This window comes from Diaphorina citri, unplaced genomic scaffold (assembly GCF_000475195.1).
Source record: "Diaphorina citri unplaced genomic scaffold, Diaci psyllid genome assembly version 1.1 scaffold874, whole genome shotgun sequence".
Classification (NCBI taxonomy): domain Eukaryota; kingdom Metazoa; phylum Arthropoda; class Insecta; order Hemiptera; family Psyllidae; genus Diaphorina; species Diaphorina citri.
The window spans coordinates 20856-44521 of record NW_007378306.1 but is presented as its reverse complement, the minus strand read 5'-3'; the positions used below and the strand labels follow the sequence as shown (position 1 = coordinate 44521).

The following is a 23666-nucleotide window of genomic DNA, read 5'->3' as shown; positions in this document are numbered from 1 at the left end:
AGTTAATACTGATAAAACCCCATCTAGCGTAAAACAAGGCAAAGAAGACCAAGAACATGTTTTCAAACAACAAAAAATAGATAAAACGCCCAAGACAAATACTCAAACTGAAATAGCTGATCGTAAAGAGGCCAAACAAACTGGTACAACTAAAGAAAAATCTCCAGAGCCACTGGGGGCATTGGGAGGAGTTAATACTGATCAATCTCTCGGCAAAAAGAGTAAAAAAGCGTATAAAAATACCATTACTTCAGCTCCAGAAACTACACTGGAAACTCTTACTGACGAGATTGACAGATACAAAATTACTGATGAATTCATAATTAATGAACAATTAAATCCAGCTAATGCACCTCATATCGTTGAGAGTTGGGTAGATATGACTATTCCTTCTGAAACAGTGCTACACATTGAAGCAAATATTCTGGTACCACAAAAATCCATTGAAAAACCTAAAAAAGGCAAAGAAAATATTGACAGTCATGCAAAGTCTAAGCCTAAAGAATCTGCTGAGAAGCAACCATCTCCTGAGATAGACTGAAACAGTGCTACACATTGAAGCAAATATTCTGGTACCACAAAAATCCATTGAAAAACCTAAAAAAGGCAAAGAAAATATTGACAGCCATGCAAAGTCTAAGCCTAAAGAATCTGCTGAGAAGCAACCATCTCCTGAGATAGTGAAATCGAAAACTACAAAAGACGCAGCTGAATATACACAAAAGAAAGCTGTCGGTGCTGAAAAGGCAATTAAGAAAGATAAGGCTAAACCTGAAGTAGTAATCGTTGAGAAGTCTAAATCGAAAACAAAACCCGAATCATCACATGAAGAAAAGCCTGTCAAAAAGGACTCCAAATTCCCTGAACAAGATCAAGAATTGAGAGAACCCAAGGACATTGAAAAGCATTTGAGTTCTCAGGATAAAATGGACACCCAGGATCATGGAGCAGAAAAAAGTCATTATGCCACTTCGATTCAAACATCATATACTCATGAATCTGATCTCACGTTACCTGATACTGATGTAAACGTCAACACCGAAGTCATTATTGGGGAGACCAAGGAACAACCCAAATATGAAGACAAAACTCATCAAGATCAATACCCATCAAATACAGATGTTGATCTATCAGAAGGAAAGAGTAAGAAGAACAAAAAGGAGAAAAAAATTGCATTACCTGCAGAGGAAGGCCCCAAAGGACCCTCTGTAGATTTACCTCAACCCTTAGAGAGAGGTGATAATGTTGAATCACAATTGGTATCTCAAGCACATTCCACTCAGACATCATTTACCGACAATACCACGAGTGATGACGTAATCGATGTCCTGGTTGAAGTCACCATTGATGACCAAAGAACTAAAAAATCCAATGACAGTCTTGAAACTGTTTCACCTAAGACCCCATCATTAACTTCCACTCAAAGTTTAGAGGGTGTAGGTCTTGAAACTGTTTCACCTAAGACCCCATCATTAACTTCCACTCAAAGTTTAGAGGGTGTAGATCCTTCTCGTGGCGAAAAGGAAAATGTTGGACAAGATGGATTCGAGGGTCCTAAAGAAGATATTGTTACGGATAAATCAGAAGACAATCATTCTCATTCTGAAAGCAATACAATATCTGGACAACCAATGGATGCAGCTGATGTTTACAAACTAACAAATGTCTTTTTAAAGCACGAAATATTTCATCAAAGTCACCTGGATCAAAATACCGACGATACTAAAGAGACTAATAAAAAAGAACCAAAGGCAGATGACTCCGAAGTATCCATGGAACCAGTAGAAAAACTCTCCGAAAGTTCAAGTGAAAAGCCATCAGCTGTACTAGTAAGAGAAAAATCTGAAGATCTTAGTTATACCCCAGAAGACAAAAACATTCCTAAATCAAGAGTTTTAGAACATACTGACTCAGTAGATACTTCTACTCCTGAAAGCTGTACTAGTAAGAGAAAAATCTGAAGATCTTAGTTATACCCCAGAAGACAAAAACATTCCTAAATCAAGAGTTTTAGAACATACTAACTCAGTAGATACTTCTACTCCTGATCTTAAAGAAGTGCAAGCGGGTGAACAAAAGTCCAAAAAGACTAAGAAACACCCCAAGTTCAAGAAGATGGATGTATCCGAAATCTCAGTTGAAGAGAGTATTCCCCAAATTCCTGAAGTGGAAACTATTCCTAAAAGTTCAACTGGAAGTCAGTCTTTAATACTTTCTAGTGAAACACTTGATAATATTAGCGATGAACGAAAAGATCACAATATTCCCAAATCTCTGATAGAAACCCTTGGGGATTCAGTTGCAATTTCTTCGTCAGATCCTGAATACATCAATAGAGTGATTCTTGACACTTTGAATATATCTACCAGTAAAGATCTTGACTCTGACAAAAATCGAAACCCTAGTAAACAAACCAACCACAGTGCTCGACTTAAAACAATTGAGAGAAGAAATGCAAAAGTACCGCACGTTCTTTATGAACCTGAGTCATTGCAGATCTCTCCTGGAATCCCTAGAGTCCCATCCGAAACCCTAGTAAACAAACCAACCACAGTGCTCGACTTAAAACAATTGAGAGAAGAAATGCAAAAGTACCGCACGTTCTTTATGAACTTGAGTCATTGCAGATCTCTCCTGGAATCCCTAGAGTCCCATTTAGATCCTGCCACTCGTAACAAGTTCAGTGAACTTCATAAGCAACTCCATCAGCAAGCCTGTGATATCCTGGACAAAGCTGCTATTCGATCTCAACAGATGGCGCTAGCAGCATCCAAGTGGATTTCACTGGATCAGAACTTACATGAGGAGGCTGCGTGGTTGAACATCGTACAGCAGAGAGTACCTAACCTGAGTGCCATGACATGTTCAGACTATAAACAGTACGAATCATTATTCAAAGCATTAGATGAAGATATGAAGGTACATCTAGTACGTACCACACAACTCGTGTCCGTGTGTCGTAGCATCACCAATCTCATAGATTGTCCGCATCTAGAACCCGCCACTGAAAGTCACAGGTTTGAGATCCTCAACCTCGAACGTTCCATATCTTCTGGTCTTATCAAATTGTCAACATTCACTGAATATTGGTTAGAGTACCAAACACTAGCAGACCGGCTAGAGTCCTGGATGGATGCCCATCAGAACCAGATCGAAAGCCTGAACAAATCCAACAACATGAAATCCTATTGGGAACTGAAAGCTCAGATTGAGTTCTACAATACGTTACTCGATAGATCACGAGATAACTTTGAGAATGCTATGCGTGTGTTCCCTGTGTCGGATGAAGTGTTACAAAGACAACTCTATGGGCAACTAGAAGACAGATGGAATAAACTGGTGAGCTGTGTAACAGAACAGAACCCAAGCTTTGATGGTAATGTGGACTTTACTCAGTTTGAGTATGAGCTTGATCAACTCCAGACCATGTTTGCTAACCCTCGTGCTATTATTAGAACAGAGGAGGATTTGTGTATCTTCATTCAAACGCTACGTGTTATCAGTGAGGGGGTTGCTATGCTGGAGAGAAAGGTGGAGAGGTCATCCTGCTCCTCTGCTAGTGTGGTGTGTGACTTCCTACATCGTCTGAAAGGTCTCAAGTATCAAGTCCATGAGGAAACAGAGAATGCACTTGTATTGGAAGCTAAGATATTGGACTTGAAGAAGACATTTGATGACTTGAAGGCAGAACAGGCGAGGATTAACATGATCATAGAGGATTGTGAGGCAACTGTAGGCGCGGAGCGGTATGCAGTGGAGAGAAGTTTGGAAAGGTGAGTTAGAATAATACATACCATTATTAAGTACTAGAACTGGATACTAATATAGTTCCAGCTTACCACTTTTATCCAAGGACCAGAAATGCTTGGATTATACTTGTATTGGAAGCTAAGATATTGGACTTGAAGAAGACATTTGATGACTTGAAGGCAGAACAGGCGAGGATTAACATGATCATAGAGGAGTGTGAGGCAACTGTAGGCGCGGAGCGGTATGCAGTGGAGAGAAGTTTGGAAAGGTGAGTTGGGATTATTATTGTTATTATGCATACCATTATTCAGTACTAGATAATAACATAGCTCCAGATTTCCACTTTTATCCAAGAACGATTAGAAATACTAGGATTATAATATGGAATCTGTTTCGTTCCCCTGTCAATTCTCACATCATATTCAACCACTCCATCCATTTACATTTTATTTTCAGATGTGAGGCGCTCGCTCCCCAAGTCTCTCGTCACTGGTCGGAGCTGATAAGTGTTCGTTCCATCCTGAGCAATCTTCCTATGAAGTTACACGTATCTGTGTCTCTCATCGAAGCCGAACATACGCAGTCTTGCCTCCAGGACGACTATTACGTACTCGAGTCCAAGTTCTCCACCCTGCTATCGTCACTGCGGCAGCAAACCACACTATGGCAGAACTTCCAGAGTAATGTAGACGCTGTGCATAATACCATGGAGCAGACGGATTTCATGATGGATCTGTTGCAGGTGCATGGGGATGTGGATCAGAAACGACTTACCATGGCAACACAACGGCTTGAGGTAAGAATAATTACCTATTTTCTTCTTATTTCTGCTGCTTCCTAACCTGGTTCCTAAGGCCAGCCACTCACTATCAGGTACACCTGATCAGGTATACCTGACACCCGATGGGCGCGCACACACACACTATAAGGTAGACCTGATCAGATGTACCTGTCGTCAGTCTACCTGATAATGTGTGTGCTCATCAGGTCTACCTGATAGTGAGTGGCTGGCCTTACCTGGTTCCTAAAACTGAGACCTTGGTTAGACTGCGGGGGTAAAGGGACTTTTCAGTCCTATCCCAGCAGGATAAACAAGGTATATTTTATTCCACTTAGACTATTTTATTCTTTGTATTTTGTATAGTACAGGCACACTTTATGGCAAAGTGTCATACGCCATACCTTCATAATCTTCATATACAATAACAGATGAAAATCATATTTCTATCATTCCATCAAAATGATGTCAAAGTTCTATGGCGTGTATCATAGGGTAATCACATACTCGTATACTGAGTACTATGACTATGACCCTAGAAAATTGCTATATGTGGCACTTTGTCATAGCGTGTCATTAGCTGAATACACTAAGTTACAGTTCTTCGGCATTTGGCAAGTTAGTATAGGTATCATTTTACTGAAATTTTGTCATTAAGGAAATAGTGAACACATTGACTAGAAAAAGGATATGTGGTATCTGGTTAAAAATAAATTAATTAAACTACTCGTATAAAAGGTAAAAACCTTTGTTTTCAAATTCCGAAGTATGTGCGACAGATGGAATTTTTACAAATGACCTTAATGCTTAGCGTGCAATACATGGAATTTTTCAGTCACCCTGTGAAGGCCTTTTCCTTGACTAAGAAAAAAAAACTAGGTGAAATATCTTTTGTGGTGGTACCCCCTTTACTTATTAGGAACTTTTTCTCCACCTTAACTTTCAAAGTCATTTCGGCCTTGAATGATTACTTTAATGAGGTTAAAACTTATTTTTTTCCGGCCTCTTGGGTTTTCGTTTTTTACTTTGCCTGTTTGTCTAATCAAGTCTAATAAGACTGCAGTATGCTTTCTATTCGTTTGGACAAATAGTAATTAGTAGCACGACTAAAAGCGCGATTTTAAGTAGCGCGGAGTCGTGCCATGCCATCTGAAAATACAAACCTATGAAAATGATAAAAACCTCTCACATTCTAGGAGACCTAAGTCGCGCGACTCCCGTGTGTGAGATCTGTATTATTTTCAAAGATTTTAGATTATCATGGGAGTATGGGAGGTATCGCGCGACTCTGCACTACTAAAAGTCTACGCTTCCAATAGGCGACGGGCCTTTTTTGAGGTACTTGTTACTATATTATTAGACTATTACCCAAATAGGCTCAGGCTGAGATAGCACTTCGAGCGTGTCATTCAGTACAAGGCCCGTTCTCACGGGGAAAGCACGCAATCAATACATCTCAATCATAGAAGAAAGTAAACATGTCTTTCAGCAGGTCCTTACAATGCCTCTCCAGAAATAACATGGAAATAAATGTTGTACAATACAAGAATCTGATGTATGTTCAATGCAACATAATGCTCAGGAAGTCAGGGACGTTTTCAGATATACTCTGGTTTACCCAGTGTCATCTTATTGACGATATTTTCAAATGGGGAAGTGATCCTGAAATCTTCATATCAGAATAAACAACTTGATAATCCACACTTCTAGAACTGTAATACGAGTACTTAATAACGGAGGTCTTATCGTCCCGAAATCGAAGAGAGATAGGAGGACATGATAGGAGAAATCCAGCCGTTTCGATAATGAAATTTATCTGTTTAAAGTTCTCCTCGGGCGGGAATCAAACCCGCTACCTGTCGCTTACAAGGCAGAGGCGCTACCTTTCAAGCTTACTGGGCTAGAACCCTTCAAATATCAGTTCCTTGTGCCCACGTTCTGCCTAGATATTCTTTAACTGATGCCGTCTTGTCTGGTCCTCTCATAACACTAATAAAAGATTTATTACCTTCTATATAAGATCATCATTCAGCCATACACACCTTCCGAAATAAACCCATCTACATACCTAGCCTAAGAGAACAATGTAAATATTATCTTAATAACAAAAACGTTATGTATGATGGATGGTTCACAGCATGTAAACATCTACTTGCATACATTAACCCTAATACATAACCTTACTTGTACGAAGTTTCTACCTTGAGTAGTAGGACATTTTTATAAATGACCAACATTTGTTGTATTTTCTACTTTCTACTATACAAGCTTGTAACAAGTGTCATCGATAAATATTTATTTGACCAAGATGTACCTAGTCATACTCATAGAGTCTATTCATATGACAGTCGCAGTGGAGTAAAATCTTCTAGTGAATTTAGTGAAATGTGTGACAGTACCCAAGTTTTCGTCTGATGTTTTGTCTCATTCACTATGTTGGTAATGGACTTTTTATCAATCGCGTTGCACAACATTTTGCTCTTCAAAAAATGATCAATTGATCGTCTGTTTCCGTTTAAACAAATGCCGAGTGAGTGGAAACGCACCATCATGAGTAATTAGTAGTCAGGTAGTCACATTGTTAATATCTATTATCAATAAATAAAGTAGTATTACAAATGAAAAATAGTAAGCTAAGATTCAAACAATAGGCAGTGCTTATGCTGAGTAGTACTAAATAAAAACAATAGTCCGTCCCTTATACCTTTTTATTACTATTGTAATAATAAAGGAAGGACGGACTAATGAAAGCAGCACACAAGGGATCTAATAAAAAGATGATCTTTTAAGATAGGCCTAACAATGTCTCACTTTCTCATAGAGTCTATTCATATGACAGTCGCAGTGGAGTAAAATCTTCTAGTGAATTTAGTGAAATGTGTGACAGTACCCAAGTTTTCGTGTCATGTTTTGTCTCATTCACTATGTTGGTAATGGGTTTTTTATCAATCGCGGTCCACAACATTTTGTTCTTCAAAAAATGATCAATTGATCCGAGTAAAAAAAATAATAATGGGTTATAGGTGAGGAAGGAAGCTCATAATGCTCCTACTTTCATCTTACATCATCTTGGCACAAGGCCAACTATGCCTCTCATTCATAAAAAAATATGAGAAATCACCCATTTCAAATTGAAGCATTGATGTAAAAGCCTTCGTATGTGAAATTAAATGGTCCATTAACTGAAATATTGATAAGTCATAACAAATCTATAATGCCTTATAATATCCGGGCCTTGGGCGCATCATTGCATTCAATAGTGCACACATAACAAGATAATAGACTTGTAGGTGAAATGGCGCCTTATTAGGAAAGCTATTAACACTAAAGTTCTTTCGAGAGTAATCTGTTTAGCATACAATTGATTAAAATGGGCAGAATAGCGGAAGCATTTTGAATGTCATTCTTGATCTCTTTAGGCCCGAGCACAAAAAGCAAACTATCCGCAGTGGACTGTTCGTGGCGAAATAAGCTTTGTTCGCCGCTTAAAAACGATGACGGATTTTAATCTTGTAGCCGAAGTTCTGTCTGTTGGTTTTTTAGGGAGTTTTTGGGATAGGTCACAGGTATCACAGGTACTCTTTTCCCTGAAGTAAATTTACTCCCATGTGATCTCGTAATATTAATACTGATGGTAGAGTGCACCAACATCAAACCACGATACACGGGTACAATGGTACATGTCCATAAATCTTTCAAAATGCAACTTTGCGCTGCGCTGGCGTGTATTTCTACATTTTAAATTTCACCAGATTCAATACTATTTCATCACCCAGCTTCTCATTCTAACTCATTCCATTCACATACGCAACAGATTACTTCATTCCAAGCTATTTGTTTCTTTTGTTTTCGTAATAATTAAAACTTACCTACATCAGAGCGTAGATGTTTCAATTTCATTATGTCTTGGGCATCCAACTTCTGCTGTCATTTGTGATACGTGCCTACGTATACATAGGTTTGTGCGGGCGCTCTTCAAAACAATAATGAAAAGACTAAAGAAGTATGAAAAGAATAAAGAAACATGAATTTAAATACATACGCATGAACTTAATGAAGAACTTATGTATGATTCTCTTCATTATTCTTACATTATCCTGGTTTGTACATACTGAACATGCCTATTGCCTAGTGAATCTCTGTGTTTGTTGTCTCTTCTTATTCCTTTTCATCATGTTCAATTCTTCATTAGAGTTTAAAGTTCATTTAAACCTGGGATTCTCTAACCGTAAGGCTTTTAGCAACTGTATTTAATCCAATTCGATCTGTGCATCATGAACGTATTTGAATAGCAAGTTCACAAGCAACTGAAAGAATGATACCTATATCTCTCGTCACATTTTCTCACAAACCCCGGGAGATTGAAGTTGAATGGAAATAGAAAGATAGAAACAATAATAGTCTGGAATTATTCCACTTGTAGACGATTAAATTTTATCTATTCTGACTGAATTATGTGCTCCATCAGAAAAGAATGTCTGTTCACATGTGAGAAAGTAAATAAAAATGTTAATGTACATCGTGAGTGGTTGAGTACCTATGTGGTATGTGCTGAATGACATAGTACCTGTGATTTGGCCGATGCAGTTCCTACTATTGCTGCATGTAAGACACAAGAAAAAGGTGACAATGTTGATGTAATGTCACTGTATGTTCTTTGAAACTAAAGAGAAATGCCCAGGATAAAGGTTTCCACTCTAATTTTGTCTGGTGAGAAAATGCCTTCCTAAAATTGTATTTCAAGAGGTTACTTTTTAGTCCATCCTTCGTTTTTAGTTTCTGGTCCTCTTGTGTTGATGTGTCTAATGTCCTGTCCATGAGTACGGTGTCCCTAACAAATATCACTCACTGGTTGTGTGGAGTTTTCTATTTTCTATGTTTTCACTGACATTGAGGTTCAAGAATTCTCCTCTTCTTTTTCCTCTCTAAACTGTCGGAAAACTTGTTCTACTTGTGTTGTGGTGAGTTCCCATCCAGTAAGTTGTATTGAATGTCAGGGAAATGGAAACTTGATAGTGGAATACTGATAGCAATTCTATTTACAATAACATGAGGGGTTCCGAGTATCACTGATGATTCCATGCAAAAGCATTCAAATAGATGATTAGCTTGTAGAATTTAATTTCCTAGTTTTTTACAACTCGCATCTCTGATAAGGTTTCTCTAAAAACCTTCAAACCGTACCTCTAGGAGTCTGAGTATGACCTCATTTATAAGACTTGATCTAAAATTCTAAAACTATTGTGGTTTTGCTTCTAGTTTGTATTTTTCCACTTAATGGGCAAAGTATAAGGTGCCTGTCCATCAACCTTTACAACTCCTAGATATCTCTATTATTCCGACTCTACTGGCCTACTTGTAGTTTCACATGCCATTAGAAACAAGTACCTACCGGATTACAATTGAGACCAAGTCTTTCTCGATCTCAATTGTACGGATCTCCTTTACAACTCCTAGATATCTCTATTATTCCGACTCTACTGGCCTACTTGTAGTTTCACATGCCATTAGAAACAAGTACCTATACCTACCGGATTACAATTGAGACCCAGTCTTTCTCGATCTCAATTGTACTAGTGACTTCAGTTTCCCCCCCCCCCCCCCCCGGAGCTCATTTTTTCTCATTAAAAAAAATGGAGCCTGGCTCCTACAGTACCCTTTGGCTTCGCACCTGACTAATGCTAATATTATGCTCTGACAACTGTTATAGTAGAATGTAAGCGTGCTCTAATGTAGACGTATAACTCATAAGTTCCATGACATAATAATTGCCTTAGCACTATCATAGATCCGTGTAGGCATCCCATAGGAGCCCATATAGCACCTAATAACTCCCTAGCCTAGGACAGTTCAAACTTCCCATTATAATCCTGGTCCATATTTCATCAATGTGAGGGCCTTCGGGGGTTCAATTAATATTTCAAATCCTTCCGGCTACCTTCTGTCATATTCCATATTTTCTCTTTCAAATGATATTTCTGAAGAGAGGATGTAGATAATAATAACTCCCTAGCCTAGGACAGTTCAAACTTCCCATTATAATCCTGGTCCATATTTCATCAATGTGAGGGCCTTCGGGGGTTCAATGAATATTTTAAATCCTTCCGGCTACCTTCTGTCATATTCCATATTTTCTCTTTCAAATGATATTTATGAAGAGAGGATGTAGATAAATTATCCTTCCGGCTACCTTCTGTCATATTCCATATTTTCTCTTTCAAATGATATTTATGAAGAGAGGATGTAGATAAATTACCTAATGATAACCTTTAGATTACCTAATGATAACAAACATGAATTTTGTAAAGGCAATATTTGTAAAGTTTTGTCAAAGAAGGGAGACACCATTGGTTATAGACGCCATAGTTGTGAATATGTATTTAGAATTTGTAAAAGAAAATCATACGAACATTACAAACCCAAATAACGTTCAGACTTCAGATGCTTAGAAGCAGACAGGGGCCTTAGGTATGTTGCACAGCCCTGAACCATCAGACATTCACAGTGACTAATATTAGAACTCCTACAAAATGATAATAGTCACTTAAAGTGACTAACGTGTATGATTATAGTCACTTGTGAGGTACGAGTATGTAATAATTACGCTCAGTATTTAGTATGCTTGCTTAGACGTCAAGAATTTGAAGAATCATCGATTAGCTATAAAAATGTGCCCCTTTTCCTCATTTCTTAGATATAAATCACTTAGATTACTTGAAATGATGATGGTATCTGAAGGTTAGAGAATACAAGAGTCGTGCTAAAGTTCAAATGCGAAACCATTTTTGTCACTTGCAATTTCGTAAAAGATATTGTTTCTTCAAGGCAGTAAGTCATCTGAAGCTCGGAGTGCCCCTTGCAATTGGAAAGTAATTTTTCAAACCTTCTACTTGGAAAGTTGGTACCTAACCATCTTTAATGCCATTAACAAACTGTGCCTGTATCATACACGTTATGCCTGTACTATAAATCGTACAGCCCATACAGGAACTAAAAGGTTTATGAACCTAACTGTATTGTTGTCGATTTTGTCGAATAATTATTATAACTACGAGTCACCTTCACCTCACTTGATGAACCGTTTTAAAAACCGTGATGTCCTAAGCTTTGTGTCTCCAGTCCAAACCGCTCGGACAAAAAGGAAAAGTCTTCGTCTTTGAAATAAAGATGAGGGAAAAATAATGACAAGACATAATTTTCTTATCTTAATACGAAATTACGAGCTATATTTTATTAATTATTATGCTTTTTATTTTGCGCTGGTAATATTCCGTATGACTCACGCGTCATATTTTGCGTTCAGCGTATACCTCCTTAGTATTTGCCAGTCATAAAACAATCACAAAGGTACTTGCTCAAGCATGACGTCAGAATACGTGCAGTCATGTCCGCGGAATTACCTTAATTCTATGCTAATACCTCTTAGAACCTCTCTCTAGGTACTTGTCCGACGTTAAGTCTATATTAGGGCACTTGATGACAAGTAATGTCTCCTTTGTCTTTATCTTATACTGTTTATATTTCGGGCACAAGTAGGTTTACTATTCCGGTACGAACTTAAAATTCAATTCGCGTTTCACTATTTATGCCTATTTGGGAATTCAGATGCATTAGAGTCTCCTAGAATTGAATATTCTCAATCCCGCATTTCTCTAGAAGAAAGTAAACATGTCTTTCAGCAGGTCCTTACAATGCCTCTCCAGAAATAACATGGAAATAAATGTTGTACAATACAAGAATCCGATGTATGTTCAATGCAACATAATGTTCAGGAAGTCAGGGACGTTTTCAGATACTCTGGTTTACCCAGTGTCATCTTATTGACGATATTTTCAAATGGGGAAGTGATCCTGAAATCTTCATATCAGAATAAACAACTTGATAATCCACACTTCTAGAACTGTAATACGAGTACTTAATAACGGAGGTCTTATCGTCCCGAAATCGAAGAGAGATAGGAGGACATGATAGGAGAAATCCAGCCGTTTCGATAATGAAATTTATCTGTTTAAAGTTCTCCTCGGGCGGGAATCAAACCCGCTACCTGTCGCTTACAAGGCAGAGGCGCTACCTTTCAAGCTTACTGGGCTAGAACCCTTCAAATATCAGTTCCTTGTGCCCAAGTTCTGCCTAGATATTCTTTAACTGATGCCGTCTTGTCTGGTCCTCTCATAACACCAATAAAAGATTTATTATCTTCTATTTAAGATCATCATTCAGCCATACACACCTTCCGAAATAAACCCATCTAGGTACATATCCTAAGAGAACAATGTAAATATTATCTTAATAACAAAAACGTTATGATGGATGGTTCACAGCATGTAAACATCTACTTGCATACATTAACCCTAATACATAACCTTACTTGTACAAAGTTTCTACCTTGAGTAGTAGGACATTTTTATAAATGACCAACATTTGTTGTATTTTCTACTTTCTACTATACAAGCTTGTAACAAGTGTCATCGATAAATATTTATTTGACCAAGATGTACCTAGTCATACTCATAGAGTGTAATTTAGGATACAATTTCCCATCTTAATCGCTCTCTGTTAGTATCTACTTACTATTTCTAAATGATTCGGGTTTGCCTATATCTACGTGAAGTTTCTTGAAATATTCAGTCTAAACTTGGTTCGAAACCTGACGAATGATATTCTCTAAGAAAGGAATTCATTTTCTCCAATAATATTGGGAGAGGAAAATATTCTGGAGATTTGAAGACGGATCATTTGATATTAATTAACCTTTTGTGTGAAGAAAAATCTCATCATGTTAACCCTCGTGTGTCCCTAATTCCAGCAATGTAACGCCCGCATAGCGAACCAGAAGGACGAGCTAGAAGCCATCCGAAATCTCGTGGCAGACATTTCCAAAAACCTCGGCATGGAAAATTCAGGCCTTCTCAAGAAAGACGTGGACGTTTTGGGTCAAAAGTTGGACAACGTTAAGAACACTCTGACTCAACTCACGGACCTGGCAGAGAATGTGGGAGTGAAGAAATTGCCCAAACAGGAACAAGAAGATGTCCTGCGGGGCATCAAAGAGGTAAGGAAAACTCCATATGGTGCGTTTCCACTCACAAGGTATTTGCCGATCGGCATGATCTGTTTCCGTTTAAACAAATGCCGAGTGAGTGGAAATGCACCATTATGAGTAATTAGTAGGCAGGTAGTCACATTGTTAATATCTATTATCAATAAATAAAGTAGTATTACAAATGAAAAATAGTAAGCTAAGATTCAGACAATAGGCAGTGCTTATACTGAGTAGTACTAAATAAAAATGAAAGCAGCACACAAGGGATCTAATAAAAAGATGATCTTTTAAGATAGGCCTAACAATGTCTCACTTCGTTTCCAGGAAATGTTCAAGATCGAAGCTCTTCCCAGTCAATCCGAGCGTCTGTCTCACCTCCGTCAGCAACTAGTAGAGGCAGGAGGACAGGAAAGCCATTACATTATCGGCTGGGAGAAACTATTCTGTGATATCAGCGCTCGGTACCGGGACATTTCCCGGTCCTTGATAGAAGAACAAGACAAAGCCGTAGTGGAAGCCCTATGGAACGAGTATATTGCACAGGTACGTAGAAAACAGAACTTTTTTTTTTACTTTTTTATCATTAGCAAAAGGTGCTCTCATTTATTTATTTTCTAAATAAGTACAATAAACAAGAATACAACACATTAGGTACAAACAAACAAAGGAACATTTATAAAAAAAAAAAAAACGAAAGAAATAACACTTCTATCTACTGATAGAGGTATATAAGAATATAGATAAAGAGGTATGTAGATACTTATACTTTGTAGTCAGGCAACAGCTTCTGGACTAATAATTTTGATATCCTTTGAAAAACCTTATATCCTTGTATGTAAATCCTTTGAAAAATAAAACCCCCATATGATAAATAATATAATCTCTTGGAGGGTTTCAGCACTCATTGTAAATAAGTTCTGTGGATCAACTTGAAGAGGAGAACCAAATCGTATACATATTTGGTTCTCTTTTTCGAGATAAATAATGTTCATAATATCACACAGGTGAAAGATTTCCTGGGCCAGGAGCTGCCAGAACACTACGAGGATGCTGTGCAGAACAACAACATGTGCCAAGTACACGAGACGTTACTGAGAACACACAAGGCAGAGTTGGAACAGGCTGGGGTCTACAGGAATGTGTACAACTTGAGTGATACCTTCCTGGAAACACTCAACCTTCTGGTCAACAGACATGTCGAGGTAAGTGCTAATATGTTAGTTCTAGGTGGAAAATGACCCAATAGTCAATTCCCAGCATTTGATACCATGTTAGTTCTAGGGTTAAGGGCAGGGGTGCAAATACTCAAATCTTCTAGTTCTAGTCAATAGGCTAATGATATGCTGGAATGCTAGATATAGCAATTGGACGTCAAACCGTTTCGTGGATTCGTAGTAGCTTAACCCATCCTTTAGGGCTGTTTGCCCCTACACCAAGCCTCAGGGTGGGCTTTTTGAGTATGGAGTTAAGCGTTTCGTGGATTGTTATACTTATTTGTCCACCTGTTTCATGATATTCACATGTTTCATTAGCTATTCTAACTCCTCTCTTACACCCTTTTCCGTCAGGTAAAGAACCGAATCAAGCAATGGGATAGTTACAAGCAATACCGCCTCGACTTCCTCAAGTTCCTCAGAGATGTCGACCTAGAACTCAACAAGCTGACCACGCAACAAGTGCACATTACCACCCTACCCGGCAATATCATAGCACTACAGGACCTCTCACACAAGCTCACCACAGGTAGGCTTACCAGACGTCCGCTTTTCGGCGTCCTCCTTTTTATACGTTTATCCTCCGTCCACCCGCCTTTTTAAAATATAGCAAAATGTCCGCCTTTTTGAAGTTTCGGCCTCAAAAACCTAAATTACGTAATGTATCGTTCTCCGTTGAGAAGAGGACGTCAGGTCTCGAATTTCAATAAGCATAAATGCAATTTTTGTAAAATTCAGTCGATGTACACTGTACGTACTTACATTCATTGGTATATAAATAGGTGGTAGGTATGTAGGTACACTGTACAGTGTACATATGTAGAAAAAATGTTATTTATTATACTGGCGGTTTTTGTGTTGATTATTTTCTGCGTCCTCCTTTTGGTTGAAATCTCCGCCTTTTTTAGCCAAAATTTCCTCCTTTTGAAATTTCTTGTCTGGTAATCCTAACCACAGGACAACAAACCCTGGACACGCTGAACAACTTCAAGTCAACCCTCCCAGTCAGCGCGGAGTGTGCTGTGCTGACGCAACGACTGGAGAATGTCTCAGCCAGCATGCAGACGTGGCTAACACTGCTGATCAGGCTGTCGAAACAGATCAAGTTGTATCAGGAGAAATGCACACTGCTGCAGCACAAGTATGATCAACTAGATAAGAAAGTGCACGCGATGAAGGATGGCAAGAAACCGCATGCGAGGACCATGAAGGATATTCAGGAGTTAGAGGTAAGACAACTTTCCCTTACGCCACTCACGCTCTGACCTTCTGTCAGATGGTGTGAAAGTGTGTGGCGGAAAAAGTTCGAGACCTATAGTAGGTCTGTCAGACCGTATGAGAGATCCGAGTCTGAAGCTTTCTATGTCGTTCCGACGGTCTGAATGTCGGCCTGAGTGACCGACATTACAATTGTACTAGTGACTTCACTTTTACTCGAGAGGTCAAAGTTTTATTTATGGGTAAACAAAACAAAGTAGGAAGACTGGGACTCCTAACATGGGTGGCATGTGGCTTGGATTACCATTGTGGCTACATTTGATCTCGGTGTGGCCATTCATGTGACAATCATCCAGTTTGAGATCCAACTCAGCACTTTGACTTTTTACTTTCAAATTATCACGTTTCAATTTCCTACTCGGACATGGAATTGGAAATTTGTTCAAATCGTGTTATAGTGTTCATAAATAGGCATATATTTGAATTTATTCTGCCGTTAACGAGCAAAATAAGGAATGTTTGTTTGATCTGCTACAAATGAGTTAGTTGTAGGCACCTTGTGTAAACCTATACCCACCATTGTTTACACAATACATTATAACTAGATAGGTTCACAAACTCATGCTAGGTAGTCTAGCCTAGCCTATAATACTATTAGGTATGAAATTACTGCATTTATGGCTGACGATCGTTGGGTTTGAAAGTTTGAATCCATCTGAAGAAAGGAAGAAACTACCCACCAAAAAGTTTTTCCTGCCTGCTTAAGGGACCAAAGGCAGCATTGAGTTGTAGATTCGGTTATTTCTCAATAGCCATCAAACGCTTACCTTGAGTCAACATACATTAGTCTGACTGTGACTTGGACACTTGGGAGGTTGTAAACACCTAATGTTTACTTTGTCCTAGAGAGTTTATCTCACATAAGAGAAAATACCTACTTGAAAAATATTTTCGATGTTTACCTATTGATTTAGCGACTCAGTAATGTCCTCAATGTTTTTGCTCATCGTATCGTCAATGCTTTTGTCAATGTCCTTATCGTTGAGATTAGTGATTACTGTTTCATATTGACGAATAACGATAATATCGGCGCCAAGATGTAGTGAGTGTGTACTTGAGTCTTTTTATCTATCATGAGAAGATAGTTGAATTACCCACTTCATGAGAAGATAGTTGAATTATCCACTTCGGTAAACGTAGGTACCTATGTAATACACTGAGATACATATGTAGTTGTAGGCACTAGGCACCTACATATGTAATGAAAATTTTGATAACCCTGCGTTACAATTTTTTTTGGTAACCATCCATACCTTATTAGTACTGCCAGCTAAGACCAAAAGGTCCCACTATGCCGACAGTTTAAAAAAGCCAACTATGCCAACAATAAATACCTAGAATGTGTCTTCACATGACTAAATTATTTAGTCAAGTGAAGACTTATTCTCTTCTTATTTTAGTATTAATTAGTACTTGACATGGTATCCAGTTTTCAAAGTTTACCTAGAATGTGGTTTCTCAATTTCTTCTCAGGCTTAAAGATCACATTGGTCTCAGGTACGGTACCATAAGCTTAATACAAATCAATGAAAATCAATACCAACCAATCAATGACAATTTAACATATGTACATCAAGTTCAACTCATTTTTCCTCCTTCATTTCAGAGTCTCGCCGAGTCTCTACATCAGCAGGAGGAAACATTGATGGAAGAGCTGCACTCATCTGCCGACAGTCTCATCAAGACATGCAAACCCGAAGTTTCTGCCGAGGTTGAGTCCAGCGTGAAGGAAACTGTGCAAGCCTGGGACGAGAAGACTGTGCAGTTGGAAGACCTGTGCAAGCGATACCAGCAGGCGGTGGAGCTATGGTCTCGCTATAAGCAAGCCAGTGATGCCATTGCCAACTGGAGTGACGAGCTGCTGCACTCTGTCAATGATTTACCTCCGGAGGAAGCACTGAAGGTAAATTGAGAATAGATTTTAATTTTTGTATAATATGTATTTAGAGATACTTTGGTAATTTGGGTTGAAGTCTCAAGCTCAGCCGATTATGGCAGCAATTTAGGATACAATGTCCCATCTTAATCGGTCTCTGTTAGTATCTACTTACTATTTCTAATTAATTCGGGTTTGTCTATATCTAGGTACGTGAAGTTTCTTGAAATATTCAGTCTAAACTTAGTTCGAAACCTGACGAATGATATTCTCTAAGAAAGGAATTCATTTTCTCCAGTAATATTGGGAGAGGAAAATATTCTGGAGATTTGAAGACGGATCATTTGATATTAATTAACCTTTTGTGTGAAGAAAAACCTGATCATGTTAACCCTCGTGTGTTCTTAATTTAATGGCGTTAGAGTAGAATGTTTTTCAAGAGAAATGGTTTGTTAGAGGTAACGGCGGTCACAACGGAGGTTTTATCGTCCTTAAATCCAAGAGAGATATAGGACAAAATAGGAGAAAGCCAGCTGTCCCGAGAACGAATGTTACCTGATTAGAATAAGTTCGCCCCGGGCGGGAATCGAACCCGCGACCTATGCTTACAAGTCAGACGCTTTCAGACAGTCGGAACGTTTGTGGCGAAAAAAGCTTGAGGCCTAGGTCTGTCAGACCGTCCTTCGTCTGAAGCTTTTTCGGACATTAGGTCTTCGTTAAAAATCATACTTACCCATGGTTAATTTACACAGCTTCCTCTTCTCTCTTCACAGTGAACACCCGAGCATGCTGCGTCGAGTGGTTCGCACATCACTCCCAATACAAGCTCTCATGTTGCTCGCCCTGGGTATTGCCTATCTATTACCCTACTCTGAGGAGGACTACTCGTGTACGTTTGCTAACAATCTGTACCGTACCTTGGAGCCCATGATTCGATACGATGACGGACCTCCACCCATATAAGTATGTCATCCAGCCCTTTTATAAATTTGTTTGTAGGGCACTTGTTTAATTAAGTATAAGTACTTTGTATAATGCCCGCCAGTCACTATCAGGTAGACCTGACGAGAGGTACACCTGATCAGGTCTACCTGATGGTGAATGGCTGGCCTAACTAATTGCACTAGAAAAGTCCTCTGTATTTAATCGAGAGACTTTGAACATCCCGATAAATCAAATACCGCTGGATAATATTATATATAACCCATAATATCTAGTTTTTGTGCTCATGCACAGAAGCTTAAAATTAAAATATTATATCTATCTGTGTCTCTATGGTTAATTTCATCAGGGAACTCCAAAGTCTCTAAACTGTGTTGTTCAGAAGGACCACGGTCTTACAACCGATATTTTAACCTCTCGAAAAATCTCAAGATGCACAGGATTTTTCCCTTGTATATTATAAGTACTACTAACATTGTTACGGTGGTATTTTATTTTTCATTTACTCGAAATACCTACATTACTTGAATGTAGCTGCTTCTCTAAAAAATGGTATTTTTGAAGAAGAAGAAAAACAAAAAACAAAAAAAAAATGCCCAAAAAATTTTTCATGTCAATTATTCACTAACTTTTAAAGTAGGTTGGTAAATTTGAAATTTTTACTTTTTGCTAATTTTTACTGTCGATGAAAACTAATTTTGAGAGAAGAAAAATTATAAGATTTATTAGTAGAAAAAAGAATGGCTGGATCATATAGAAGAGAGAATACAACATGAAGGCGATGTAGATGTCACTCAAGAGGCTAGGTTACTTCGCAAGAAATATTACAGACTCAAGGTAAGATTTGGGCTTTAGCTATTCACCTCGTCGATCGATGGCCGGTCGATTGCTCTTATATCTATGTTTGGACACTTTATAGTTCCTTCCATAAAACCTCTTTTAAAAAAATTTACATTTCCACCCATTGCCCGATTTTGAAAATTTGGACCGATTGCAATACTTTCTCATTACTAGTATAACTTCGCTATACTTGTAATAGAAAGTAAAAAATCCCTATTTAAATTACCTAATGTTTTTTATTTTCTGGCCATTATTCAGGCTCTCAAAATGGAGCTCGAACAGTACGAACCCCGGATTGTGGCGCTAGAAGAGACCAGTGAGGAGTTACCTGATGAGAACACCACACTGAATGAGATGAGAACCCGACTAGTAATCTTATCCCGTCGCATGGATATGTACCTGACCAGAGTGGAAGCTGTGCTGGGAGAGAGTCTGTCTTCTCCTTGTACTTCATCTAGTGAGGTAAGAAGCTTCTTCTTTTACTGGTTTACTGCACCTTTTCCCCAATTTTGATTGGGGTCGGCGTTACTCTTTAGGCCAGCAACAGTGCATTTCTCTTTACTCCACGATTTACTTCACTCGCACTTAATTTGCAATTCATGAATAAATCAGATTAAAATAACTGAACTTCAACCATGATACTCAGACGCATTTACTAAATCTTTGTTTGAAAATTTCCGATATTCAACTTAATCCTCTAGATAAGATTCTACAGTAAAACCATTTCCCCTAATTTACAATTCTCCCACCTCATCAGCCTTCGGAGAACCTGAAAATCCTAGTAAAAGCGTCTGAGAATCATTCTAAAATATGATTCTAAATCGAAGCTCAACCTTGAAAACCTTTGTCGTACATTATCATCCGATATTTCCAACATAAGTGTGGACCTTAGTTGAGAGCTTTTGCAACCAAAATTAGCGTCCTGTTAAAGAGTTCAGTTAATGGCACACTGATAATTTTGGTTGCATAAACTCGCTTTCCTTACACCTTATAACATTAGCGAAATGCAAAATGTGTTCTTGGAACGCAGTCCAGATGAGGTTTCGTAGTTTGTAGTGTGTAGCTGAGTAGTTTGACCTAGAACGTTTTGTTTTGGTTTCTGTTTGTTATTTTAGCTGCTTGGTGAGGCTTCAGGCACCCTTGTCACCAGCTCAAGTAGTTCTTCATTAAATGCACTCGATACCACGTGAGTATTTTTCTTCTTTTTAGTTTCACTCAGGTTAAGGATTCTCCTCCGGCTTATTTGCTGATGATCGATTAGAGACGAATAGAATAATCTTGATAAATTTATTTATTTACACGCAAAGCAACAAGGCCATGTATAAATCTTAATAAATAAAGAAATAACTTGATAGATTTTGTAATTTTTTGCTGACAATAGAAAAAAATGGCGTTAGAGTAGAATGTTTTTCAAGTCCGGCTTATTTGCTGATGATCGATTAGAGACGAATAGAATAATCTTGATAAATTTATTTATTTACACGCAAAGCAACAAGGCCATGTGTAAATCTTAATAAATAAAGAAATAACTTGATAGATTTTGTAATTTTTTGCTGACAATAGAAAAAATGGCGTTAGAGTAGAATGTTTTTCAAGAGAAATGGTTTGTTAGAGGTAACAGTAACAACGGAGGTTTTATCGTCCATCGTCCTTAAATCCAAGAGAGAGAGAGATAGGACAGAATAGGAGAAAGCCAACTGTCCCGAGAACGAATGTTACCTGATCAGGATAAAGTTCGCCCCGGGCGGGAATCGAACCCGCGACCTATGCTTACAAGCCAGACGCTTCGCAGACAGAAACTGGACACCCTAGCAGCTCTGCCCAACAACAAGAAGAAACAAACAGTGAGTAATCTAACCTATTTGCCGATTCTGTTGATTTGGGGATTTTTCTTGGATATTTTTGGCTTTGAAAAATTGAAATTTGGATCAAACCAATCGAACCCAAAATTAGCAATCTTAAACCTCAAAAAAGGGGCTCTTACAATTTGTCAAGGTCCAAAGGAGCCCAAAATTTATTCATATTCCCTTCATGTGTTAACCCAGAAACGTCGGCAGCGTTCTCTACCACCTAAACCTGGTAGCTCCATTCATTTTGTTTCAGCTTGTCAAATGATAAAATTCCAAGCCTCGGCTGGGATTGAATCCGCGTACTCCTATTTATTTTACCAGACGAGTGCGTTGACCACTACAAACGCAATACTATTAGCTTTAATTCGATATAGACTAAATCAATTCTTCCATCTTCTCTGTTTAGCTCCAAACAATGGCAGCCTGTCAAGCCAGCATAGAAGAAATCAAACATCTGTACAGTTTACTCGTAGAACAATGTGGTCTAACACCAGATCAAGCGTATTTCAATGAGGTCCAAGCTATTCTCAGTGAATATGGCATCGTGAGAGCGAACCGCAAGAACTTTGAACCTAGGTAAGTCTTATTCAAATCTTGCACTTTCAGTAATTTGCAAGGACTTTTGAATGTCATTCGAGCAGGATAAACAAGGTATATTCTATTCTATTCTACCCTCCAAACCAACTAGAGCTTGGAGAGTAGCGCGCCTGCATTGTAAGCGCTAGGTCGCGAGTTCGATTCCTGCCCGGAATCGTCTTTATCCTAAACAGATAAGGTTGGCTTTCTCCTAACCTGTCCTCCTCTCTTCACTTTCGGGACGATAAGACGTTAGCAGTTACAAGTTCCCTCTATCATATCTTTTTTTTTTTTTTTTTTTTTAAAAAAAGGCGTTATTAAATCCCATTTCGCCAGCCTAGTTAGCTTGGTTGGTAGCGCGTCTGCCTTGTAATCGCTTGGCCGCGGCTTCGATTCTTGCCTGGAGCAAACTTTAACCCTTTTGAAAAAAAAAAAATTAATAATAATAATAAATAAAGCTTCAAAATACTATATAATCCCCTCTCTTTTCTCCCCACCCTCAGGTCTCAGCTGAAGAACGACCTGTGGCGCCTGGAACAATGGGTACAATATGCCGACAGTGTCCTAGCTTCCCTCCCCTCCTCTCCCCCTCACAAGATGGAGAACCTGGCCGACTGTATACAGGAACACCGGGATCTCCTGCTAGACTTGGACTGTCACAGGAACCTCCTGGTATCATTGAATGCCATGCAGGAACAGTTGGACGAGGAAAGTTGTGCTAGACTGGATGTTGTTAGTACGAGATGGCCTGACCTGGTGGAGAGAGCTGCTAACTGGCAACTGGCACTACAGACAGCCCTGTCACAAGTAAGTACCTTAGAGTAGCTCTAGTGTTGTCATAGGTATCTCCTGGTATCATTGAATGCCATGCAGTCGATCGACGTCGACTGAAAGCGTACACTGCCTCGACAACATAGATTCACCTCGTGGACACAGCTTTAGTTGTATCTACGTAATTTTCATTTGCCTTATTTGATTAAAAAAAAAAAATCTATTCTCTATGGATTTAAAAAATAATCTCTGAATATTTTCCTCTTACAGAACGATGATTTCCACAAAACCATCCTAGTACAAGTTCCTGTTTGAATCTGTGCGGGAGCGTTGTGAGAAGATCAAGAGTATTATGAAGGTAAGAGCATTGGGGAAGTAACTACCGCAGTTTAACTGCCCTAAAATTAAGGCATTCTGTGGAAAATAAAAATCAAGGCGTTTTCTGGAATAAAAATTTGTGAAAATATAGTTGTGTTGTTGCAAATATCGGGTTATTAGTTATTATTACTTTAGTATGTGAAGTCGACTGGGTTGGAACACATCACGTGCCTTCAGGCACACAGCACACTCCATATTTTGTCAAGGGCACAGGTTTATCTTGCCCTTGGAATCAATTTAAATTTAAAATCTTGGCCTTCTGATGAAAATGGAATTTCTTCCTAACAAACCCTTTTCCTCCTCTTCCGTGCACAGACCAAGAAAGAGTTATTCGAGAACATCGAAAGCTCTCGCAACATCCTGAACGAGT

At 38.6% G+C, this 23666-nt stretch overlaps 3 protein-coding genes across 4 annotated transcripts; all 3 read left to right on the top strand.

The window, feature by feature from the left end:
* The first annotated feature begins 2524 nt into the window (after nt 1–2524).
* LOC103512693 lies at nt 2525–17998 on the top strand. 2 transcript variants are annotated; one of them, XM_026826098.1, is made up of 4 exons: nt 2525–3648; nt 3894–4018; nt 4207–4546; nt 17670–17998. In XM_026826098.1, the coding sequence occupies exons 1-4, from the start codon at nt 2584–2586 to the stop codon at nt 17973–17975; spliced, it is 1836 nt and encodes a 611-aa protein (XP_026681899.1). In that variant the 5' UTR covers nt 2525–2583; the 3' UTR covers nt 17976–17998. The 2 variants fall into 2 exon arrangements, with proteins under 2 accessions (XP_026681899.1, XP_026681900.1); XM_026826099.1 differs by lacking the exon at nt 3894–4018 and having other exon boundaries at nt 2525–3773.
* Nucleotides 13317–16065, top strand: LOC113468858. Its single transcript, XM_026826101.1, has 5 exons — nt 13317–13580; nt 13896–14114; nt 14576–14773; nt 15140–15314; nt 15743–16065. The coding sequence occupies exons 1-5, from the start codon at nt 13419–13421 to the stop codon at nt 16048–16050; spliced, it is 1062 nt and encodes a 353-aa protein (XP_026681902.1). The 5' UTR covers nt 13317–13418; the 3' UTR covers nt 16051–16065.
* A 3489-nt stretch (nt 17999–21487) lies between the features above and the next one.
* On the top strand, nt 21488–23233 carry LOC103512692. The gene is made up of 4 exons (XM_008477470.1): nt 21488–21565; nt 21978–22147; nt 22651–22954; nt 23189–23233. The coding sequence occupies exons 1-4, from the start codon at nt 21488–21490 to the stop codon at nt 23231–23233; spliced, it is 597 nt and encodes a 198-aa protein (XP_008475692.1).
* Nucleotides 23234–23666: the final 433 nt, after the last annotated feature.